The 27190-nt window shown below is 40.2% G+C and overlaps 1 protein-coding gene across 2 annotated transcripts in view; it reads right to left on the bottom strand.

The window, feature by feature from the left end:
- Nucleotides 1-27190, bottom strand: part of stau2 (staufen double-stranded RNA binding protein 2) — an 85052-nt gene that overhangs the window by 2133 nt on the left and 55729 nt on the right. The window contains exons 13-15 of one of the 2 annotated variants that reach the window (XR_003294728.1): nucleotides 23445-23558; nucleotides 19354-19476; nucleotides 340-405 (exon numbers count right to left, since the gene is read on the bottom strand). Coding sequence is in view for 1 of the 2 variants with exons in the window: in XM_026291945.1 (XP_026147730.1) it covers nucleotides 340-405; nucleotides 23445-23558 (180 nt within the window). In the remaining variant the exon portion in view is untranslated. The remainder of the gene's footprint in view (nucleotides 1-339; nucleotides 406-19353; nucleotides 19477-23444; nucleotides 23559-27190) is intronic. The other variant, XM_026291945.1, reaches the window with a different exon arrangement.

Below are 27190 nucleotides of genomic sequence, written 5' to 3'. Positions count from 1 at the left end.
GTATGTGGCGAAACTCCACTAACGTCTTGGCGATAGCCCTCATGCAAAGTTCTGACCACTGACAGGTGTGTGTGGTACATACAAATATATATGACTACTGTTGCTTTTTACAAGGGAGAAAAATGTTGAGCAGAAATGTTAGGACCTGTGTTTGGATGGTGAGGGAGTTGATGATGGACTAGCCTGCAACACAGTCTGGCACAAAACATCTGGCTCATCATTAAATGAAAAACACATTTAAATAAAAATCTCACTGCTGTGAATGACTCATTGGTAAAACATCCACCACTCAGTGTGAAGTGACAGCCAGTTTAGTATGATGTGTGTGTCTTATTGTACCTTGATGGGGCCATCCACTGGGTCCAGGCCCTGCTCCGACAGCTGTTTCAAGGCACTTAGAGCAGCCTGAGAAGAGAGAGAACAACAGATGGTCGAATGAGTGAGGGAGGAGGGAGGGAAAGAGGGAGATTGGGTGGGAGGAGAGTGAGTGTCACCCTTCTGCTGCTTTTCAAATAACACTTACACTGGGAAATCTGATGCCAGCAGGACACTTTCCCTTTGCTCTCTGTTGTCTTTGGCTCCTCTGCTCTGTTTATTTAGCGTTATTGGGTTAACATTTCCACTTTATGTTTTGGTTGCTCTGCATTTTCCTAAGTTAGTCTGAGTGACATCTGTATTCTCTGTGACCACAGCTAAACAACTAGCAGCGGGTCGGAAATACCTATAAATCATGACATTTTGGAAAAACAAGCTGTGTATCCCAAAGCCCGGAGTAAGTAAAAATACCCACGTGTGTGACATTTTAACTCCTGATTCTCTCTAATTCTCTAATTATGCTCAATTTGTGGTTGAGAAGGGAGCAAAATGCCACTTCTTAGCCTCAAATATATATAACTTTGGATTGACTGTCTTTGCCACATTTAGATTAGATTTAGACTGGTGTGTTAGCACACTCTACCACCATCAGCAAAACATCAAATGAGAAAACATCTTTTGGAAAAAATGGTGTTTATCTCACCGGTAATCTTTAGAAACAATAGTGTTTCTTCACCATGACCTGTTTTTTTTTTTTTTTTTTTTTTGTCACCTGTTTGTATATTTGCGTGACCTCAGTCTATGCAGCTTAAATAATTCACTGGCTTTCTACCAAGCTGATGATCACAATTTCCATGAGGTGATTCCTGCTCATCCCACACCTGTCTGTGGCAACTAGGAGCGTCTAGTTCGGACGCTATCATAACATCAGCAACATGTGTGGGAGTCAGAATATGTCGTGTAAAGTAGATTTTCTTCACATTTGCATTGATGTGCTGACACTGTCACTAAGCCAAACCACCCAAAACAATTAATAGATTAATTCCCAACCTGACATCACTAGTGGGTCAGTTTTTGACAAAATAAAATAAAAAAAAAAAAAAGTTTAAGCATACCCATGTTGGTCAATATGACGTTAAACCAGGATGTAGGTCTAAATCTGGCATGGATCCACCTAAAAACTGACCCCAGTTCATCACTGTTTCTGTCCCTCAGCTGACTTGGAGCAGAGGTAGCCGGAAAATATATCAACCAACAGAGCTGACACCTCTGGGTGTGGCAGCATAGACCTCTTCATTTCATACCAACCACCATGAGGGACACTGTTCAAATACTGAAGATACTAGCAGTTAATAACCCAAAATAAACACACAGTATCTCATCTTAGCAACAACATTATCATGCTGTCTTCACATTTAATCACTCATTACAGGCACCTGGTTAAACCGCATGCTTTCAACTTCAAATGGTGAGCAACTGTTACTGTAAACATCTTAGATATCCTATAAAAACACTGTCTCATTATTCTACACACAACAGTGGTCAAAACTAGCTTCAGGTATACTCCGTCACTACTTAAACAGTGGAGATAAGGCCTAAGTAGTTCTGCACACTAGATGAGTGAAATGTGATGACTGCTAAGTTTATCTCATAAAGGCAACCAATGTAATTCTGTACTTTTTTTCTAAGTGCACTCAGCTAAGCCATGCTGACAAATCAACTATTCTCCTTACAAGAATATTTGATTTGCTAATCTGAGACCCACAGACGGAGCTGTCGCCATGCGAGGAACAGCCTGTATTTAAGCTCATATGCACTGACATTTATATGGGAAAATATGAATCCCACTGCGTATCAATGTGTCTCTGACGTGCAATATGCAGAGCCCCTCCACGTTTCTAACAACTTATGGTGCAATGTGTTTATTTTCTCTATACAGATCTGGCAGCCAGTGTGATTTACAGCTTATACTTGCTGTAAATCAAGATTTAAGGCGACAACCTGGTCGAACATGACAGCTGAGGGAATGTTTTCAAAATTACAGTGATAACAACCATAAATCATATCAGTGGACTCTTGACATAAAACTTAATATTTTATACATATTCAGTACTCTCATGTTGCCTTACAATGACCAGGACTGTCCACATATAGTAAAGTGGAAAAAGCAATTAAGATAAGGAAACCTATGGCAGTCAGGTTAATCTAGGCCACATGATCAGCACCACACCTGATAAACAACAGGGACAGTTCAATCTCTCGTTTTCTCTGGTGACCAATAAATTGTAATCGCAGGCTAATCAATAGTTACCTCTTGTTTGTAGTTTATTCAATGATTTGAGAACTTTCTGTCCCTAAGTAAATAGCCAGAGCCCATCTGTTGGAGGAGGGAGGGGTAACTAGAGATAAACAGCCATAAATCAGGGCTTTGACAGTGGCAGTGCTGCTGATATACGACAGGCAGGCATAAGGGCAGAGGCAGCCAATCCCTGGGCCCCACAGCTCAGTAAAAGACCCTGAGCCTAAGACAAATACTGGGCCTATCTGTGGGAATGGCAGCCAGTGAAATCATTATTTTTCTAATGAGATAAATTGGCCAAAGTTAGAGGCAGCCGCTATACTGATGCATCAACACCAGAAGAGTATGTTTAGTCTGGGGCTGTGACATGCAAGGTGGAGACGTTCCATCTCTGTCCCTGGACAAAGAAAGAGTAAGAGATGGGTTAGAAGACAATGTGCAGAGAACATGGTGTGCAATGAGTTATTAACTAATGTGAAGAATGGCAAAGGGTTTTAAAGCTAGAACTTTAAATAGAAACAAAAAATGGTCTGTTGATCACTATGAGCTTTTCCACCCTGGTTATATTCCAAAAGAACAACTTTGTTTGCAGTGATGTACAACTACATCTGAAAGTAGAAGTGTCTATCGCTCTTTTGAATGGCCTCAAATGCAACGAGAAGCTGGCTGTGGGGAGCACAATGTGATAATCTGAGAATAACAACTCTTATTTTCAGGCAGACATAACTAGAAGGCATTCGGTGTTTAGTGTAGCACTCATTGTACACAGCAAACAAGACTGAAAAAAATGAGTACCAGTATCCAACTGGATTTCTTGGACTTTATTCCATCTTCTCAGTAGTTCCTACAGAACCATGTCAACACTGATGCTGCCACTTGAATTTGCTATGGGACAAGTACTTAAATTACAATTACCACTCCAACTTCACCAATCCTCTTTCTTCACCTAACTTTAGATAACAAACCAGCACTCACCATCAGACCAAGACTGGGACTGAGTTACTTTACACATGGTGTCATCTATCTATCTATCTAGAGGTCCCTAGTTCAAAGGCTTGAACAAACAGCAGTCAAATATGATGGTCCTGATGTGGAGTGACAAGGGCAGCTCATTTTTCTGGGCCTGCTGCGTTTTTAATGGTTTTCCTGACAGAGACTTCGCTTCCATCAGCAGCTTAGCCAAACAAAGGCCAAGTCCCCCAGGAGCCTGCGGCATCGGCCTGATGGATCTGATGGATTGTTGGATCACACTGACCCTGATAAATCAGACCTCTATGTCAGCTCTCACTGCTGACTATTAGCTTCTTTGGAAGCAATCAAGACATTTTTGGAAAGGGGAGATTCAGAAGAAAAGGTGTAAAAACAGTACAAGGGGAGGAGACAAGAGAGGGGAAGGGTGGAAAAGGAGCAGAAGTAGTAGGAAAATAAATATTTGGTGGGAAAAGAACCAGCGAGACATGAGCCTTCAATCCTTTAATCTCCATCATTTCACCCTCTGGCCCTTAGCAGCCAGGGAGGTCCTAATGAGGTGAAGACCACTAACACATCATGCAGCCTCAGATACTTGCATCTCTTTCTGTCTTCAGAGTAGCAGAAAAAAAGGAAACTAGTTTGCCTGTTCTCTTGAATTTATCTGAGTAGATCCTACCTCTGCTCTGATGGAGGCCAGATAAAAGTACAGACATCAGCTTAAGGTTTAACCCAATGACCCAGTCTTAAGAGTACAGTGGGGTATTTCAGTCTTTACCAAACAGATCCAGATTCCCAAGGCCAGGGCTTTCTCTGGCTCTGTACAGTCCAGCCGGACTAACTGACCTTCCCTAATCTTAAGTCCAGGTCAAGAGTATCAGTGGCAGCCTCCCATCTTTGCTTTGATCCTCCATCATTATAAAAGTCGTGTTTGGATATCTACATCATCCAAGGCAGCAAAAGCCAGGAGAGAGGGAATGTTTCTTTTCCTCCTCATACATACAGTACATACTTTTTGTAATCTTTTTGAAGTGCACAAGTGAAACAAAAAAAAGTTGAGATAACATTTTTTAAAAACCCATGCTACCTTCAGAGGCAGCAGTTGTTGGATTGATATAGGAATAGCAACACCATTCTTCAAGAGCTGCAGAGATGATTTCTTACAACACCCTTTAGTGTGGCAAGAAAGTGAAGCATTTCAAGTGAACGGACCATTTACAGGAAAAATGTCTGACAAGATGCACTTCCTCCACTTTTACCAAGTACCACTGGAACGTATACAACCCACAGAATCATTTCACAACTATTACTTTGTTTGTACTTGCTGGACCTTGGACAATGCTGGGGTGGATGTACTGTAACCCACATTTCTCACTATTGTTTGCTCAATTGTATCACTACCAGTCATTCTCATATTCTGCAATAACGTTTATTGTGTGGTTTTAACAAGACCAGAAAGATGTCAGGTAATCGGTTCTGAGCTGCTATGAGGCTGCTGATGACGATGATCTAAGGGATGTCCACTAGACTAAACAATGACCAGAGTGGATTTCAAAAGGGGTGATTTTACAGGAAGGTCCTGGGAAGTTGGAAAGATGAGTGCTCTGTTGTCAGGGAGGTTCTGAAGCTGGATATATTGTTCAGGAGAGGGCTTGTTCTGTGTTCAATAGGCTGTGTTCAATAGGCCACATAAAACCTTGACAGAGTTCCCCTTTTTTTGCACTCACTCTCCAAAGCACAAAGAAATATGAGATAGCAGGGAAGAGAAAATCCCAGCCAGCATTTTATCCCCCGTTAACCCTGTTGTCACTTCCATGCCATCACATCACATCTTCCTCTGATGTTCATTAAATTCTTTAAACATCATCTAAGGCAGGTTCCTCCTGCGTTTGTCTCTCTGTCATCAACTCCCAAGCTTCTTCTCATCCCTTGGCTTTTGTTTCTTCTAAATTCTTTTCCTTCTAACCACATCAAAACCTTGGACAGGGATCACTAGAACATTCCCGGATAGCTCGTGGAAAACACCTGTGTGTGCACGGCTGCTGCCAGCGTATGGGTCTATTTGTTAATGCGGTGTGATATGTACATGGATTCTTGTGTAACTACAGAAAAAATGTATTCCGATCCTCTAAAAAATTGCTTTTTCACTCTCTCTCCAGATTTCACATCCTCTTACACATCAGAGGCATTGATAAAAGAGGCAGTGTGTGCTGGCAGTGGCCTAGCTGTAGCCTGACATGACGTTAATTCTTCTGAAATAGCACTTAATATGTGGTGCTTTACTTCTTGTGCAGCAATGATGAATGTTGTACAGCTAAGTAAACATCTGTGAGGAATTTCTGAATACTTTTCAGTCATGTGTCCATGCTGCCACATTACAGTGATCCCAGTTCCTAAAGTGGATGGTGGGTTTATTCTTTTGTGTGTCCCCAACAACTTCTTTGAAAGCTGAAGACTGGCTAAGCTAAGTTTGTGGGTAACTGCTGTAGGGCTCCCCAGGGGGGAAAGCTTTCGCTGACATGGGAAGCCATAAATAAGGGCCTGGAGCGCAGCGCAATGTCATGCGTCATTTGGGCCGGAGAGGCCTGCTTTATTCCCTCCCATCACCGAGCTGCTGAGCATGGCACCTCCTAGGGCGTAATACAAAACACATGGGCAGAAGCACCTCAGCATATCATACCCCTGTCTTGTCAGCAAAGCATCTCAGACAAAAAGCAGATAGAACCAAAGACAACCTCTATGATAACACTGTGGTACTATGCCACATTCAACCTGTGCCACGAAATGGTAACCTAATCACTGAATTTTTTTTTTTGATAGTATCACCAGTATCAGCAATGAGTAAAAGGTTCATAACACCCTATTCCACAGTATAATATAGCTGTTAGCAGAAATAAGTATGTATTAAGTGTTTATCAACAACAGTAACTCCTATGTTCAACAGTGCTGTATAAACTGTTAATGAATGCTTAATAACACAAGATATTAATAACTACAACCTAAAAGCTGAGTTTTAATGGTTTGACACTGTTATCTAAGTTTGCAGTACTGTGTAGGTCAAGAGCAACTCAACAGTGGCAAGACGACACATACTATGATCAAGTATGACACTTTCACTTTTCTTTGAAGAAAATGACACATTTCAGTTGATAGAGGAACCTGCCACCGACAGGAAGTTACAAAGAGGAATGCCTGTGTATCCTCCATTTTTTTTAAAACTTATTTAAAGGTTACTGATGAATAAGGAACTAAATTTAGCAAAAGATGACAGACAGAGCATGAAGAATGTGTACACTACTGAGTGTGAAAATATTTAGTAAGAGGAGAAAGGCTAGTGATTCACCAACACAGCCAGTGATTAAGCTGAATTGCCATGAAAAAGAAGAATTTAAATATATGAAGAAATAACTCCCCCCACATACCCAGATGCAACTTGGGTGGGGTATTCTTTTATGAGTCATAAACTGTATCTTTATCTTTATGCTTCACTTCTATGGATTGGGGAGATTGGGAAACACCTTTCTGACTGTCCTGTTTGGTTAATATCTTTTTCCGTCAGACTTCTCTAGTGATTCCATAGTAGTGTTACATCACCCTATCTTCACCAGCAGAGATTGACCTTTTCATGCTGGTGGGAGAAGCTTCGATAATCCTCAACAAATGGACTCAAATCACTCTTGGGGTCCTATGAAAGCTGTGGAAAGGAAACCCAGCCTTCAGACACCCACTCTCTTATCAATGGAGAGATCATTATCAGTCCTCAGGGGGGGTCCTATTTATCCCCTTTCTGCCTTCTCTGCTTATTAATTTCCGTTTCCACTATTCTTTGTGTCCAAGATCTTCTTAACTGCTTGCTTCCTAGCAAATTTCACTGTCCTCAGTTCAAAACAAATAAACTGTTTGCTTGGTAAAGTGCACAGCCTCATTAAATCTGGGCAGTGGTACAAGCAGCAGTTGGGTGATCATGCAAATGTGATAGCTGTGTTTGTTGCTTTCCTGCTACACACTTGGAGGAAAAGACCTTTCCTTTCTGCAGCATGGACGCATGCACAGCCCACACCAAAGGTAGGATCTAAGGTCTTAATTACCTCCCCCTATTTGCATAGATATAAACTTGTGAAAGATACTGTGGGCTGTATCAATGACTGTGCTTATGTGCATGTAAGCACTAGCTTACATTTACCTAAACCAGTTTCTTAACTGTCAAGAGAGAAAAGTACACACAAAAACTAAAACTGATACTAATACAAAGTATCTAGTAGAAGTATGAATAAATCTATTCCTTACGCAGAAAATTAGAGTATTTGTTGAAGTCAGAGTTCTCACCATGAAAACAAGCTCCTGGGTAGTGTCACTGTACAGCTAAAATCTCAACCATCCTTTCAAAATACGCCCAAAGTATAGTAAAATTCTGAGTACTGATATGTTACATATACTGTATGATTTACAGTAACCTGGTTACAACAGTGGTTGTATGAGACCCATCATGCCTTAGAGAGCCTCTAAATGAAATGTCTAATGAAATGTTTTTCTCTATTTCCCTTGTAACCTGACATCTGACTAACCAGGCCACTTAAGTGTTTGGAAACACACTGAATCACCAGTAGGATATATAGTCTGGATGTCAATGAGCTTTGCTGTTAACAGTCCTTTTATTAATATTAGAACCCAATTATTTTTCATCACTGATCAAATAATCCAAAGTAGTCCAAACAAATGACATGGGCACAAAGTGTCATGCGGTTAGCAGCTTCACTTTACAGAGCAGTTTTTAAGACATCCTACTCTATCACAGTGAAAACAGCTGCTGGTTGTATTAAGTTTAAAACCTCACTATGAGTTTTCATAGTGGGGCTGGGGTATGTCTGAAAATAATATTTTGTACATGTCTACTGAACATGCATGAAGGCAACAGCGTGATCTCACTCATAGGTGGGGCAGAAAACAGTAGTTATAGGGAAGGTCAAGTAGTGATAATAGTTCAAATCGAGATAATGGCCCACACTTTTGTCCCTACTCACCGGCTCTCACTCTATTGAACTTAATTAATATACATACAAAACAAAGTCCTGCCCCACAATGGGACAATCCCATTATCACCTAATTTGAAGTATACTGTGCCCTACTGACCAATAAAACAGGACGACAGGATTTACAGAAGAGACTTAAAGGTGTGAAAAGTCAGAAAAGAGAGCTTGTGAATGTAGCATAGTAAAGGGTTAAGATAAAGGCTGAGGGGAGAAGGACTAAGTGTCTTATAGTGACAGCTTCCAGCTGCATGCAATAATCCCCTACTCCCCATCAGGAGCCCTTTATATTTTCTTGTCGCTGACTGCAGTATATATGAGAGAATGGCTGCCTGGTGGAAAAGGACATCTGGCAACAAGAGAGGACGGTGATCAGATGGCGTTTTACACCTCCTTTCTCTCGTCTCTTCCTCATTGTAGCTCCCTAAGCCCCTTTTTGCATTGACATTTAATCAACTCATACACACAGGGGACATGCCTGTAAAACCTGTTGGTGTTTTATAATTTGCTGTGGAACCCCACAAGGTCTGTGACTGTTTCTCATTACCCAATATTCTCGCTGGGCCTGTAAGATCTGGATAGATGTTTTGTCTTCTACTCAAATCCCAAGAAATAGAGTGGACCTGCAACTCACTGGGTGACAGAGGTCGTCTGAAACCCATCATGCCTTAGAGAGCCTCTAAAGTGTTATGAAAACCCTGCAATGTTACTATGGCAACTGGCAATGTGTACTGCAGAGATATATTATGTATAAGGCATGTTTACTGAAAACAATAAATTCCAGTGTGCTTATATCAGGTCTTAGTGTGTAAGAACTTCCAACCATACTGGTTTTTCTAATGAATAGGCCCAACTAGCCAAATACACAATATAATGGGGAAAAATGTAATTTAATGCCATGATACTATCACCGAGGTTTTAAACTAGCAGACCTGTCACAATGTGTTCAGAAACAAGAAGAACAATCTTTTCTTTTTAGCTGTGTTGGGTTTTAGTCCGCAAATGCTGACATGACCCAAGACCAGACACAGAATGGCCCACATGATGAGCAAACATGGTCTGATATAGGCCAGGTGGGTGATTCATGCAGAGCAAGAGCAGCATGACATGATCTCTGAAGATGGAGAAGTCAAAAGTAACATTTAATTTAATTTAGCTTTTACACTGATTTTTCTGAGAGCCGGCTTTCTATATATGTCTAAATATTTTAAAAGGTCCAGCAACGTCACCCCTTTCCACTTTCAAAAGCAAATAGAACATTTCTACAGTTTTCTTGAAGTAGCACAGTACTAGGCTGCAATGCAGGTTTTTATGAACCACTTTACATTTTTACAGCAGGGTAAGAAGACAGTAAACACCAGGAAGGTGCTGCACTTTAACATGTGATTAAGACACAGATAATTAGATTGCAAACAGTAAAACTGTGAGAAGAATCGTAAAAAGAGGGAGTAGGGGCGGAACTACGCGAGGGATCGGATACAACCAGCAGACGACAGGACACCGCAGGCCACTGACAAATGATGGAGGTAGGGTTTCTCATGACACGTTAACACTACAGTGAGAATGCAAATAGAAGACTTTCTGATGTTAAAAAAAAAAAACTCACACACAAAGCCTCAATGTCCACAAAACTTCCATCTCTCCATCTATCCATTCTTCTGTTAAGCCGCGGTTGGTCCCATGAAACAGAGGTCAGGGTGCTAATGGAGAACCTTGTGGCCTTGTGTGCCTCTGGACCCCCCCCCCAGCCCCCAGCCCCCAGCCCCCAAAACACAATATAAATCAACCAGGTTTCATTAAGAGTGACAGAGTCCTCTGATGTCCCATCCATGTCTCATTTCAAAGTCCTCTTGAAGACTCACACAGTTCCCAATTTACCTACTAGGCACAGGGGAGATGGGGGTGAAGGGGTGAACGTGCGTGACACTCACAGAGGGAAAGACAGAAAAGTGTAAATGAAAGAAAATGAGTTTGGGTTAAGAGAGTAGAGGGAAATTAGGAATGGAGAATATGTCCCAAAGGAAAAGGCGACCTCTAAAACAATTGTTTAGTTAGTAACTATGCTGCACTAGACTCCTCATGTGAAGGGATGTAATATAATGTAAATCTCATGATGGTGTACTGAATGAGTGACTTCTGTATGGAGAAAACTGCACTTTATGAGGTTTGCAAAATCTAAATGGATTAATAAATATCCTGATCATACAAGTACTTCCAAAGGTACAACATTAGACTAAACTGGTGCAACTGGTACAGTTTCATTTTGAGATGAGCCTTCACATAGTGGAACATTAAAAAAAAAGATGAGCTCAGTAAGGCAAAGTACAGCAGGAAACTATTCACCTTTTAAGTCTATGCGGCAATGTTTCTTTTGGATGTTAACATGTACATGCTTGACATTATGAGTGAATAAGTATGCTGGTTCATATAGGTTGTCAGGCTAAGTGCTTAAGTGTGTTCCCGTAATAGACAGCACGACAGGTAGTGCAAAGAAAAAAGAGCCCACCAAGGAGGACAGGAGAGAGTGGAAGGAGCAGAGCAGTAGGCCAGGAGAGGGGAGACATTTATCACTGCAGCTATCTGGGCTCCACAGCTTTTTAAGTGTTAAAAGTAACACAAACAAGACAAACATGAAGAGGCCTATCTTTAATGAGTCTGACATTGCTTTATTCATTTATGGATATGTGTAAATGTGGTTACAGCGTTGCGGATGTGCACACAACAGCACCGATGCTGAAAAAAGCCCTTGACTAACCACTGAAGATAAGTGATTGTTGTGTTAATGACATTGTGTGGTTTGCACAGATCCAAATGACATGATTATGTCCTTGTGTTTTCCTGAGTACAGGTTTCGTTGTTACATATTTGGTCTTACCACAGACTACTTTAATGAGGCTAAGAGCACCTAAACAAAATCAGTAACACATATAGACACTCAAGAGGCACATATACACAAAAGATAATACATTGCTATGCAATCAGTTTAATAAAAAGACAAGCTGGCAATGAGAGAATTAATTATTACCAATGAATTATGTTGAATAATGTTAAAGCAATAGCTTTTTTGCTTTTTCTTTTACTCATTGGAGGTTAGATGAGTGTATCAATATCACATTAATAACTTGTAAATAAATACAATATGTGCTGCTTAGCACAAATACCGGAAACAAAGGGAAACAGCTAGACTGACTGTGTACAGATGACACTAAAACTGCCTACCATAACCTTTGAAGCTCATTAATTAACATGCGATATCTAGGTTGTTTCATTCATAGAAAAATGAAAGTACAAAAGGACAGCTCAGTGTTTTATGAAGGTTGTATGAAAAACTGTTTTTTAATTTAAAGCAGTTTCCAGGATAGTCCATGTAAGTTTCTACTTTTGAGCAAGAAATAGTCCTTCCTGCAAAACCACATGATGTCACTTTAAACTTTGGTTATTACTTTAAAAAGATCCACAGATTAAATTCACATTAAAACACATAAACACTGTACATTTCTGAATGCAATGTAGTAAAATTTGTTACATTGCAAGTTCACATTTCAAATATATGCTCACTGAATCCCTGCAAGTCATATTCAACAGCAGAGAGCAGGACTACCTGTTGAGCTGAGTTGAGCTCCTTTAAAAAAAACAGCAATGATTTTAGATAAGTCAGAGTGTGGTTTGGTAAATCTTCCAGTATCACTTTTAAATGCAAACGGTTGAGCTGAATTTGCATGTAAAACAGAACACAAGCTGGCATGTGTTAGTATTTACAGAGATTTGTAAGATCATGAGCCTACTGTTACAGGATTGGCAGACAGAAACACACGTGCGCACACACACCCACACCCACAAACACACAGTGTTTACTTAAACCACAGGAGTGTGTGACACCTCAGTCGTAACTGTGTTAACCCCCGATATGGCTCTTGTTCTGAGTGTTTCAAATTGTCTGGTGCTCGAGGCCCGAGAATGTGTTAACATCCAGATGAGAGGAAGGTGGTTGTGAAGGGGGAGGAGGGGGGAGGGGGACTCAGACAGACAGAAAAACATTCCCCTGTCACTATACGTATCTCCATAACTCAGGACAGAGTCACTGATCCTAACATGAGACATTAACAACTCAACTGCTGCTGCATTCACACAGACACGTCCTGTATATTAAAACAACGCAGGGTCTGCACTGGAGGGGGTGTGTTGCCTCTTGAATTGATATGACAGTGAAATATGCTTTTGGAAGTCCAATTGGAGCACATGTGTTTAGATCTTATTAGACATCAAACACAGTACAGTGGTTTGTGTAACCACCACTGGTAGGAAGAAATACTACTTACACAACAAAATAATCCTATGGAAATACGTGCTTCGAGCCCCGTGTCTTGGTGCCAGCTCCTGCTGCTATTGCAGTTTCTCCATTCAAATGACCAAGGACTGTCTTGTTTTCAGTCAGAGTGAAAGTGTGTGATCATAGGACTTTTAGGGTCCAATCCATGACTGCCATGTTAGAATGACTCATCTTTTTACCTCCTGGTTGTAGCAGAAGTTGAATATATTGCTTGTAGTAATTCTGAATCAGTCAGGGAGAGCCTTGTATTGTATAGCTATGGACCTGTCAAAAAGTCTTAGTAAGAGCCTATAATTTCAGAAAACCATACCATAATAATATCATGTACAAGGAAAATCAAAAACACCTTTTAAAAACAAATGGCATCTAAGCATCTGAGAGATCTCATTTCATTGAGTCAGGAAAGGAACAGAAGAGTGTAATTACCACCATACAATACAGGTCATTGTGAAGTGTGTATGTGTGTCTATGTAAATGTGTGGCTGTTTTTATGTCTGTGAAGTAAAAATGTGTAATTACTGTCAGTGCGTGATTTGCTATGGAACACTCTGATGATTAATCCTCAAGTTTTCAACCACAAGGCGTGTGTGTTGATGATCAAGGTAAATCCTTTTGAATTTGCAATATAAATGTATTCTTCAACTCTGTAACAGTGGGACAAGACTGAAAAGGTTACTGTTCTTACTAGTATACTAGTACTTACTGTACTGTGCTTTTATATTCTCTATGACGTTGGTTTGTGGAGCAGTGACTGATTTTATTCACATCACTGTATAAACTGGGTACGAAACTGAAGAGGAAGAAGAAGAATATTCAGTGCTGCATTGACAGGAGACAGTCAAACAAATTGTAAAAAGCTTTTTTTTTTTTTTTTTTTTTAAACAGGAAATGTTAATGTTTATTATTTTTGGGTGTCAGAAAAGATATCACAAGCAGTGACACGTCTCACACGTTCACTGGGAAATGGCATTGCAGAGAAAAAAGATGAAATACCTGGCCCTTATCTTGGGGACCTTTTCAACAAGGCGAACTATCACTCAGTATCAAATGACATTAAGTTAATGAGCCAAAGACACTACAAAGAGTGATAGGCAGCAAATTAGCAGCCTGCCTTGCTAATGCCTCCCACGGGGGTGACGAGTGAAGAGAGGTGCGATTGGTTTAAATGCCTTTATCCAGGCCAAATTTGCGTGTGTGGGAACTCACACCTTGCTCCTCTTAGCATGAGGTTGATAATGAATCTAACACCTTTGGGTGCCTTAAAGCAATCACATTGGTATATAACAGATCATGAAACCAGCAAGAAGGGAGATCAGTTAATTAGTATACACATAAATATTGATATGAATAATTCTTCCTTTCCCTGCTTCAATTCACTTCCTTTCTTAACAAAACATATTATTTGCACATAAAAAACAATATCTGATTACAGTGATAATTATCATAATTGCTATACCAACAACAATAAAAAAAGATATGTACCATCTGTTGTGAACTTTGCCTCAATATTTTTAGGCTTTCAAAATGTATCACATATCAACAATTCAGATTTCAGTAAGCCCCCAGGTTATAAACTTTGATTATAACTGGCAGGTGTGGTAAGATTGTTATGTTCATTATATATTTGAATAACATTTCACACGTCTACCTAATAAAAAGTGTCAAGTTTCATTCTAACAAATACTTTAACATGCCAAAAGCCTGGAGCAAAAACACATACATTTCATTTTTGTTTTCATAAGGCAAACACAGACATTGTCATTGGGTTAGCCAGCACTAACTGGCTAATACTGTTTCATCCTCAATAAAAGCAGAATAGTACTTAAATCATTTTCAACAGAGGTCCTGCAGGCAGAGAAAATGGGTGATTCTCTGTTCATTCAAGCCAGAGGTACAGCACTGATCCTTACTACCTGACGTGGCAGGAGTTGCATACACACTTGAAATCCTAGCAGCACAGTAGATATGTGTCAGTATTAATTCATACTGCTTATGCAGCGTGACATAAGGTCTGCTGCTTTTCTACAATGTGTCAATGTGTCAGTTTGAACAAATCACAGTGTTTACACAGTGTGAACAGATTTTACTCAAACTACAAATACAAACTACAGATTATCCTCAATAATAGCAACTCTGAAATAAAATGCTGGTGTTGTAGAGGAGCGGAGACAGAAACCTTCGAGGTTTAGATCTGAAAACATGAGCAGATAAAACCAAAGTTATCTGTATGGATAGATAAGATACTCCGTCAACATTTGGCAAACTGAATGACAAATCTATTAAGTGGACTGAGCAGTTAATAGTTAAACCAATAATGGAAATAATAATTAGCTACAGCCATAACAGTAAGGAAGTAGCAAAATGACAAGTGCCCACCATTTGTCATTTCAAAGTTTTATTTTTTCATAGTCTCCACACAGTGTGGACTTCTTTGTTGATATCTTTCATATTTAAAAGTAACTCATGGACACAACTCAAGTGTCCGTGTGTGTGTAATGCTCCAAATGACCACTTGGACTTATCAACATGTCCCTTAATGGGTAAGTTCATGTTTATTCTCTCCCCACTATTCCATGCTTCGTCTAGTGTGAAAAAAGAACAAGTCACTTTTATCTTCAATTTTTTTCATTCCCTGTCTTCATCAATCTTTCATATCACTACTTAATCAATTTCTCTCAGTTCCTCTTCTCCAGTCCCCCTTTCTCTATCCCCACTGCTTCTCTGAGTCAACTACCCCCTTTTCTTCCTCCTCCATCATTCTTTCACTGCGCCTCTCCTCTCCCATCCCACTCTAATCTCCTGGTCTGAAAGGTGTTTCCTGAGGAAGGCATGTGTGAAGACAAGGGGAGTGATGGATTACTCCATGGATGCTTCACTTAGTCCTCTTTCCAGGGTGTGAACAGGGTTGGGTAAGGGTAGGGGGTGCAGTAGGGTCAGGTAGGTCTGACAGTGGGAGTGCCGGGTGAAGTGGTGTTGGGGAAGAAGGCAAGGTATGAGTTCCTTTGAAAGGTGACGTTGAGGAGTAGCAGGGTAGGTCTGTGATACCACTCCCCTTTGGTTCTGTGTGTATGATGTAACAATACTACAAAGGTATTGCAATACCCTGTCATTAAAAACAGTACTCTACCTCATTTTATAAGTGTGTGTACTTGACAGACAGTTTTATCCAAATAGACGTTGCTTTGACAGCACTGTGTGTGTGTGCAATGCCTTGCAGCCACTCTAGGCTCAGCATGTCAATTCTTTTTTATACTTATATTTCTTTCTGTAAGCTGCGGGCACCTTTCATGGTAAAAGGGTGGCATAGGTGCAACTACAAGTGCTCATAAACATAAAGTGAAATTTGGCATTATTTTGCTTACGTAGCCAACTGTCAGTGCAGACCTATGGACACTACAAAGCCCATCCTTAAAAGATGTTTCAAACCTACACAAATCAGGGGAGCCAACACATCAGGCAGTATCAGGAAGACCAACCATGCGAGGCTGTCAATCGCATTTTCAGCCTAAATCTGACATATGGCTGCTCGATAATGGAGAAAAAAAAAAAAAAATCCTAATCACGATCATTTTTGTTCAATATTGAAATCACAATTATTTACCATGACTCACTGGCTTTGGAAACATGTTGCTTTTACTGAACTAAAAAAAACACCTTCAGGTGGTTAAAAAGACTTATGGTGTCACCTAGTTTCTACCTTATTTTGCTGACCAAGATGCCAGTGCTGCTGCTGCGGCTCTTCTTTCCTCATCTTCACTTGTGCTGATTTTTAAATACCACCAGATGTCACACACAGGACTTGCTTCCCTGTCAGCATTGGTTGATTGAGTTTAGGCTTTGGGAGGGGCAAACATGTGTGTCATTAAGAACACAAGACAAAATAAGCAAAATGGAACGTGGCAACATAATCGTTGTTTCTCGATTACATTGCTTTTGTGATCATTTGGTGTCGAAATCAAAAATTAAATTAAAATTTGAGCCCTAGTCTGAGGCTACAGAGAGTACGGGCTCTGTGGAAGACATCTCGTTTGGTACCAGTTCCAAAGACTGCACACCCCAGAGGACCTAATGAGTAAAGCCCGGTGACCTTAAGATCACAGCTGATGAAGACTCTGAAGACGCTTATCCTTACCAAACAATGTCCTACAGTGAGACGAAGTATGGATCCACTATAATGTGCCTACCAGCCACGAAGTGGGTTGGATGATGCCGTGATCTGCCTCCTTCAAAGATCCCTCTCACACCTTGAGAAGGCAGGGATTACCATGAGGATTGTGTTCTTTGATTTCTCCATTGCTTTCAAAACTAAACAGCCATCAAATGCTGAGGGACAAAATGCAGCGAGCACAGGTGGTCCACAGTCTGGTCTCCTCGACTATGCACTATCTCACCAACAGCATGTGAGACTAAAGAATTGTGTGTCAGACATTGTGTCTTATATCAGAGGAGGCTCCACAAGGAACTGTCCTGTTCACTCTCTATATGTCAGACTTTACCTCAACACACTGCCACCTGCAGGAATATTTTCAGATGGCTCAGCTATTATGGTTCGCATTACTGACAGAAGTGAGGATAAATACAAATCTGTGATCTAGGACTTTACTCACTGGTATCAGGGGAAAGACCTCCAGCTTAATAAGAGGGACACCAAAGAGTTAGTGGTGGATAAACATGCCCAGACAAAACCAGTGAATATCTATGGAGTTGACATAGAGACCATGCAGACATATAAATGCCAGAGTGTATACTTAAATAATAACTTAAGCCAATGTAACACAGGGAACTGCCATTTTTAAAAGTTAATTTTAGTAGAATAAACAACAGCTTTTGACATAGAAAAAAAACTCACACAAATACTTAAATGTTGAAGTACTTTAGAAAAGCTAGAGGTAGTTGCAAGAACTGAGTCCTTAGAACTGTTTGGTCTGAAAACCCTTATAGAGGATCAAACTGTTAACCATCAGGAACAAGACCTCTGTGGTCTTCGTTCACCTCTGGATTCATGTTTATACAGACTGACACCATCTGACACTTGCTTGACACACCCTAATGTGGTATTCTCACATACTTGTACATATTAGTATTATTATTAGTAGTAGTAGCCTCTATCTAAAAATAATAATTTATTATCATTTATAATTTTCTTCACAGATAGTGATCCAGGTGCTGCATTTGGTTACACAGCACTGGCACATAAAGAGGAGACATACAAGACAGATAAACAGGGAGGAGGCTGTCCAACAGCTGGTTGGGTAATATTACAGCAGGACCCCTGAGCAGAAACCAGCCTGGGATAATGTCTGCACTCCAGTTGGGAAGGAAGACTTCAAACAGTGCCTACATAACCTCCACCCTTCTGCAGCTCCTTCTCACGCTGTTCTCTAAAGACCATCCCAGCAGTCCCCACACCATGAATCAATCCCGTCTATCCTCTTGCTGTCACTACACTCTCCTAGTGTCACAAGACAGGAATGTGTGAAACATGTAAATCAATGCAGTTTTCCTCACTGGCCCTTTCTATCGACTTCCTACACCATGGCCTTTCATCTTTTGTTCAAAATCACAACTGAGGTGGCAGAAAAAATGTTCATACCAGGAACAGGGAACAATATAGCTGTCCAATATTTATTTCTTTTAGGATCACTGAGCAACTTGGTGTGGAATTAAACGGTGCAAATGGTGTTTTGGTGAGATAATGTTGGCCCTGTGAAATGCTTTTTAACAAGGGGTATTGTAGTAATATCTCAGCACATAAAGCCTGCTCATAGGCAATGGAAAATTTGACTTAACGCCTAGATGACAAACTCAAAGGAGAAAACTTCACATTTTCAGGAGTATAAGAGACCAGGGAAACCTGGTACAACAAAAAAATAAATAAATAAAAGGAAAGAAAAGGCCTCATCAGACCTGAAAGCATGTCTACAACCCATTTTAATCCTAATATGCTACGTCTGTCATATAAAATTAAATCAGCTAAAATGTGTTCTTAGTATACGAAACTCAAGCAGCTGACAACCTGGGAGACACGGCCTCTGGGACCTAATATGGCATAGCTGAGAGTATTATGGCACGCAAAGCAACCACACACACACACACACACACACACACACACACACACACACACACACACACACACACACACACACACACACACACACACACACACACAAACGTGTTTCCATTTTTCATGGAGACATTACATTTGACATTCATTTCTTGGAGACTTGCCCTAACGTTAACCAAACCATTTTGTGCCCAACCTAACCCCAGTCGTCTCTTTAATATTCAGTGATTTACATGGTGGTTGGATTTTGTCATGTCACCGTGGAAACAGGTTTCAGTCCCTACAAAGTAGCAAAAACATGATAAACACACACACACACATACAGAGTCTAATGGTAGACAACAGTCACCCTGTCATCTTCAATTGTGGGCTGCTCATGTTGGACCAGCGACACCTCACAGAGTTCAGTAGTCCTTGGCCCCCTGGTGTCCCACTGCCGCCAAACAGGGACTGCCAGAGAGTTATTTCAGCTCTGCAGAACAAACACAGAAATAAGTCTGTCTAAAAAGCAGGAAAAATGTCTAAATATATCACAGTGCTACAGCCTGTAATTTGGCCCTGTACCACATAGCATATCAACAGAGTGTGACTTTAACTGGGCAAAACAAGAACACAACAATGTTGGATGTTAGTGGTCATCATCATTGTAAGACACCGTCACCGGTCACCTTAAATAAACTGCGGATGAATACAGGCACTTTCGGAACAAACGGTTCTGGGGTCTACTGTACTGAGGAACAAACACGAGAACTTCGGCCCTTGAGGGTCTTCACGTTCACACTGGCAGTCAGAACGCTGAAGTAATATAAGCCAGTTGGTATAGCAGCGTCAGTTTTGCATGACATTCAACAAAAACACCAGAGAAAATTCTCATACTTTGCTTTAATCCATCAAGATCTCTGTTGTATAGGCAGACCAGCCTTCTGTGTCGGTCCACTGGCTTAAGTTAGTGATTGACAAATCGATGTAAACATATTATTCCTATTGTATGGAAAAGTACCTATTCCAAGGTAGGAGCTAAAAAAAAAATTAAAAAAAAATCACATAAAACTGTTTATTAATGCTGAAACTAAAACCTTTAAGAGCCAAAACAGAGGACATGCTGACAAGCATCTTTCACTCAACGCTTTGTTCAGTTAGCCTCACAGCCTCTAGGCTCACATGTGCTTGGCAGATGGCACCGAGTAGATGGCACATAAGGTCAGAAAGAGCACTAAGCTGTATATCTCTCACACATACAGGCCTTCCAGGAATGTTTGCACAAAGCCGAGGATTATTGCATTTAAGGTCTGTGATGTGGAAGTGCTTCTGTGTGTGTCTACTTGTTGATGAAGAACAGGTCACTGTTACTAAAAATAAAAAAAAAAAAAAAAAAACACATCTGCTTGTGATCAATAGTGGTTACTGGAATATATTAAACATCAACTTTGTACCTCTAATGTAATTAGCTATCCTTCACTATTCATATCATATCCAGTATGTTAAAGATGCATTCTTCCTAATGGGTCCAAAAGCACCAGCACTGATATTAATTAAACAAATATTCACAAAAAGACCCATATTCTAGTGTACCAGGAGCCAGCTGGAGTGGCTCTTGTGAATTTAATCTTCTTCTAGTTTTAACATATATGTTTTTCAAGAGGAAATTTACACATTACCACATTAAAAAGGGTCAATCGCACAAAATTGTTCCTTAGAAAGGTTGTTACGTTTAGGTGGAACTTTTACATAGGCAGCTGAAAAAGCTAATGTTGGTTTTCTTTAAATGACCCATAATTGAGCTACTGTAACACTCAGATCAAATGATGCCTGGTAATGATATAAGCTACAAAGTAACCAAACATTAAGCTAATAACAATAGACTAAATTATTCCAGTTAATTAGGTTTGCGTAATTTTGTATTTCCAATACATACTAAACTCTGAAATGCATCTTAATTTTTGAATATACAGGTTAATCAGTGTAATACTTCAGTTTATAAAGGATCAAGATAAAACCACAAGGACTTTATGAGAATACTCAGTCACTAATGAATAAACATGACACTTGTGTCTATTGTGTTTGCAAACAAAGAAATACAAAAGTGAAACACAAACCCAATATCAAGAAAGTTTCTAACAGTGATATGTCTGGAAGGTATCATTTCCCTGCCATTTCACACAATAAAAACCTGCAGCAGATTCACAAAGATATCTTCAATTTCAGTTCCTTCAATTCCATACACCCCCTGCACAACGCTCTGATGAATTACTGGTTCTAGTAAGTCTCTTTCCCAGACAAATGAATCCAGATCTTGCTTTTCACAAGTGCTGTTTTGCCAACTGTAATTTCATCAGCTATTCATCTACAACAGCAGTCCATATCCTATGTCTTTCCTTTATACATCACGGGCAACGAGAGGTGTGGAGAGGATTTCCTTTGACTGTTGATCGTTATCAATTGCTTGTCTACTAGATATAAACCTCAGTGGAAGCACTGACACCACAGCAGGAAATGTCCAAAGATGTATAAACTAAAACGGACTGGAGTCACAACATGCTATTGTGTAACACCAGGGGTAGGATGCAGCCCAAAAATTCCAGTTCAGATACTCAAGTGGATGGTTAATAATAACAGGCCTTTAATGAATATAGTATAACATATTAAAAAATATAATGACACACTTGCCTTCGTCAGGACGTCTGAACACACAATGCACACAAACCAATTAGTGGTAATTCCACACACCTGTACTGAGTAAACCTGTGCACGCACGCACGCACGCACGCACGCACGCACACACCTTGCAGTCCACGAGGGGTAGTTGAAACAAGAGAGATATTTAAAATTTCACAACAGGGACAGAGTCCAAATCACGCAAACATAAAGGCCTACAGTAACACGATGAATTGATACACATATGCATTATATTATACATATAATGGATACATTATATTGAATGGTAACAGTACATATGTTGTCAATCCCTAAAGCAGCCTACTTCACTATTGTTGGAAAGATGATCAAATGTGTGATGCTTTCAGGACTATTTTTGTTCAACAAATGTTGGCTTTTGGAGGCTGCTGAGGGTTACCCCTTATTGTTAGGTGCTCCCTTTGTGGTTGTATTTCTCACTGTACTGAGAAGAGGAAAAGAAAGGCTTTCTCTAACAGTTGGTCATGCCCCACTGCCCCTGGCAACAACAGGTCCCGAGGACGCAGACCTGCTTGGCCTATATTGGCTTGGCTCTCAGTTAGCGGTGGCGGCACTAACCCCCTGTCAGCTGTCCCATTCAGGGCCAGGCCAGCCCTTTATTAAAACTTTGAAGACTGCTGAACAAAGGGGAGTCCTATGTTTAGATGATAGAATGTAAGCAACTGGTTTTCTGCTTGGGCAACACAAGACAAAGAGCCTTCTTCTGAATATGGAGAGTACGTGAGACAGAGTGAGTGAGAAAACTAAGGAGGGAGGGAGAGAGAATGAGGGGTATGCCACAAATTGTGATGATACTCTATTAGATTTCAGAATGAGGATTATTTTGATGGATTGAAAATCACGGTCAACTGACGGCTGTGTGTGGGCAGAACAGAGGCAGAGAGAAACGCAATGCATGATTATTATCACAGGTGGTTCTGATGACCTGGTAAGTAATAATAAATCCACAGAGCCAAGGCTTTCTTGTTAATTACCAGAGAGAGGAATGATATGGAACCCCTGCCTCCTCACATTATGCCCAACATATATTGCACTGTATGTTACATATAACTGAGCAAGGATAAGCAGAAATCAACATCAGTCTTCACAGTGTGTTGGCATAATCAAATTGCAGAACTTTAATGTATATTTATAATTTAGAAAATTAATTCATGTTTATTGTTCATAATTTACTTTGAAATTGTTATTATCATTCGTGATAAAAAGACAAGGTTATGTGTTAATTTCCAAATATGTGAAAGAAAAAAATGGAATATTGTAACAAATCTAGCTTTGGTTGTGCTCTATTAAAGTGATGAATTTGTTTAACATGGCAAGTGTTAAGACAATGTAGGCCTTCACTTCTTAAAATGTACGAAAATGTACTGAAACATTTTCAGGCACTGACATGATTGGTTGTAAGAACCTCAAGGTTGTTACAATTTTTTAAAGCCAACTTGCTGTGAGCTGTGAAATATTTTGAACATCTTGGAGGTAAAAACCTGAAACTGAAGTGCTGTCATATTATTACAACAAAAGACTGTTGCTATATCATGTGATTTTGAGATTGGTGCTGCTGATTAGCATCAGCTGATGCTAGGACCATTCAGCTGCAAGTACACAGTCAGATTTGATTATGGTGTAGTGTTTCTACAAGCCACAGTACATGCAACAAGTTTGATGCCCATTACATACACAAACACACACACACACACACACGCACGCACGCAAACTTGCACACTTGCACACACACACACACACACACACCTGGTCATGGCTGGCTTGGAGGGTGCTCCCGGTGCCGTGGAAAGTCATTTGCACGGGGGAAAGGGTCAGGTAGGTCACAAAATCCTTGCCACTCTGTGCATCACTGTACTGCACCTGGAACAGAAAGCAATAGTATACAAACTGAATTTCTGAGTTTAAAAAAAAAAAAAAAAATCAATCAAAACACAAACTGACAAGTGAGCTTAAGTGTACAGCAGGATACAGCCCTGTATTTTTGAAAGTGGTTGGCTTGAGAGTAAATCTTGCATGTCTAATTGCTACCACAGAACATTTGTGGACAATTACCCCACACCATACAGAGATGGCAATGGAGGGGAATGAATGTGAGGGTGTGTATGTGTGATTGAGAGGGGGTATCCAAGGGGGTAGTAATGACATCACTGGCGACCCCAGATCGTTTGAGAGGTTAACTCTGCAGGAATTCCTAAATACTGTGCAATCAGGGCTGTTATGACATGACGATCCTCTGGGACAGTCTGCTTCAGAGATTCAAGCGCTTTCAGTATTACTGCCTGTTGTCTGCCCTACTTCTCAATTGCTCTTACTCCATGAACACGTGTGTGTTTGCACGTGTATATATGTGTGTGTGTTCATGTGTTTGCTTGGCCTACTTATGCCCAGGAAAGCTGCAGGCATCTAAATATATGGCACAAATTAAGATCAGTAAGTGACAGAGAAATAAATAACTTATACCTACAGTGAATTACTACAGTTGTTATGGCCCCTAACAGTTTATGGTGTACCCATTTCAAAGGTAGAGAAGCTAGAGAAAACATTCAGTGCCTACATGAGAAAGTGGCTGGGAGCTCCTCTCCTTCTAAGCAGTGTGTGCCTGTATGGTAAAGGGATTTTGGAGATCCCAAGTTTAACAGAGGGGGTTAAGTATGCTAAGGTTAGACTGGAGATGACTTTGCCCTCAGCCTAATGGGCTGGTTTGGGTGTGTACATGCAGGCAAAGATGGGGGTGGTTCTGGGATGCTGGAACACATTGTTGAGCTGTCTTGGTGTCGTGGGCCCAACTCAACAAAACACCATTACTGAGAGGGTACCCATGTGCTGACTTGCCTGCACTCTTACATTCACATTGAGGCTCTGTGGGGATTGTGTATTTTGGAGTAATGCATGTAATAATATTTGTAGGTTAGTGAAGAGAGGGCAGAAAGCAATATAGTATATAATACGCAAACAGGTTTAGGATAGGGAAGGGTTGGAGCACCTTCTCATGGGGCCTTGAAGATTTATGACGCTGTGGCCTGATAAGACCCTCTTTGGGGCCACTTGACGGGGCAATCTAGACAGGGAGCTTCCATATAAAGGGTCATGCATTTCTTGGCACATTCCATTGTGTATTTTAGTAAATATAAAGAGTAATGAACAGTAAGCGGCAGATATGTGAGTCTCTAGCAGTACACTTCACTGTAAGTATGGCATAATAAAAAAGGGCAATTTTAAGTTTTTTGAGTGATGATAAGTATAATTTCTTAAAGCCATAATAAATAATATATGGATTTTTATAGGTGAATGTATAATTTTCAGATAAATTAACATTACTTTAAAAGCAAACAACTTGAAACACAGTGATATCAGTATACATTGAACTTATGCACAGTTTGTTTGCCTCTGTACATTTCTGCTTGCTGAGGTGCATCTTATTCTTCTTCGTTTTATTAGGGGAAAAAAATGTGCCTGAATATCTGTCTCTGTATAAGAGCGTGTATTTGATTTTGTGCATATAAACTTTTCTCCCACAATTCAGGTTTCAGCTTACTACTAGTACAATTTGTTGGCCATGCATGCCAAACTTTGGTTTACGCACATGCACACGCGGACATGCATGACGTGTGACTGAACACTTCCAGAGTGAGGCGCATGTCTCTACAAATGAGTTATGATCATATGTGGAAAAATGTGTGCGAGTGTGTGAGCCAGCCAGACACATGGACATCTGCCCATAAATACACAGACCCATCACAGTGTACACAAACACATGTTGATATGTTCAAATGTATGTCTACGAAAAATAATGTGACACAATTTACAATATGCTGCCATCCACGTGCACACATACCTGCTGATGAGGAGGGCCCACAGTGATAAATTGTGGAATGTATCTGTTTAATGTATGAATAATGAATGTAATAAAGTAAGCCGTGGAAAAAGCCTTCCTTGACAAGTTAATCTCTAATAAATTCTCCAGACTTCAATGCTACGAGGAGAAAGAATGAAAGAGAAAGGAGGAAAAAAGGTGGGTGGGGGGTGGGTTACATTATTAGGGTATAAATATAATTGTTAACAAGAATCCTATTTCAGAAAGTTTGAAAATATATGACCAAGACCAAAACACTGCTGCCTCCACAATTTGGGGAATTCAATATGGATGTGAAGAAGAACAAGACAATGGGCACCAACACAAAAGATACAGATCTTTGTGTGTATGCATCTGCAGTTGTCCAGTTAGGCAGCATAAAGACCTCAGGCTGGGAGTCTGTGATGTATGGGGTAATCATGCTGTCTGATCAGCAAACGTACGGCATACTTCTTGTGCTGTCAGCCCTCCAGCAGAGGGTGAGGCCCTTCAGCAGTGCTGGAAGAAACTGATTCACTTTTTCAGCCTCTCATTTCAAAGAGATATACGGTATCAAATTTCTAAATATTTTGAAATTGCTGTATTGTCTGGACACTACCTTTAACATCTTTGTATCTTTGACCATGGCCAATGATCATTAGCTCTTTTAAACTTGGCAAAACTAAATAACAAAAACTTTACTTTGGTTGGGATAAAATGTATGATTACACGCAGCATCAGTAAAACAACTATTTGATCTATTAGGATCCTTCTGGTTAATGCTCCCACTGTTGTATTTTTCTGCTTTTTCCACATTCTGTTCATTCTTTTTCATTTTTGAGTGGCAACAGCCTTTTAACCAATTTAATGCCATGAAATCTGGTACAGATGTTCACGTCCCCCACAGGACGTAACTTATGTCATCCCTTAACTATCCTTCCAGTGCAATTATCAAGAGATATTTTTAAATTTTGTCCAATATTTTTGACTTTGTCCAAACATCTTCCAGATATATTGTATTTCTATTAGCCTTAACTGTTCTTTATGGTGACTTCTCAAAATATGCTAAAGATGGAGAATAAAGTAAACTTTCAATCTACTGAACATCAACACGCTAGCCTTGACACTTCCAGTTTGTTAGCATGCCGACATTAGCCTTTAGCCTGAAGCACTACTCTAAATACAGCCTCACAGAGCTACTTACATGGCTATGGTCCAATGGCCTTGTTTTCTGATGTGTTTAAGTTTTTCTCTTCTTACTTCTCTTCCTCAAGAGATTTTGATTTTATTTGCTATGCCTGCAAATAATGCTGCTGTGTGCCTGTGATGCCCACTACACACTGTATGCAATACTGGACTAGATAAACAACCTTGATTTATTCCAGCCACCAGGTAAACTCTGATTGGAATAGAAGATTTGGCAGGCCAGAAAACATAAAGTGGAAGTCTTTCTTCCTTGGTGTCTTGCTGATAAAAGTCAAAGGGTATAAGTCAAAATGCCTGATTACTTGAGTTTGCCGATGAGTCTGACCTGCAGGCAAGAAAGCTGCCTAATATGCTGAAATCAAAGAACACTTTGGCATCATCACATTTGTGATATTTTGTGTGAAAACTAAAGTAACAAACATCTTAAAAACAAACCATCTACTCTCCCATCCAG

Source organism: Mastacembelus armatus, chromosome 20 (assembly GCF_900324485.2).
Source record: "Mastacembelus armatus chromosome 20, fMasArm1.2, whole genome shotgun sequence".
In the NCBI taxonomy this organism is placed as follows: domain Eukaryota; kingdom Metazoa; phylum Chordata; class Actinopteri; order Synbranchiformes; family Mastacembelidae; genus Mastacembelus; species Mastacembelus armatus.
The sequence above is the reverse complement of the archived record's forward strand: the minus strand, read 5'-3'. Positions and strand labels throughout refer to the sequence as shown.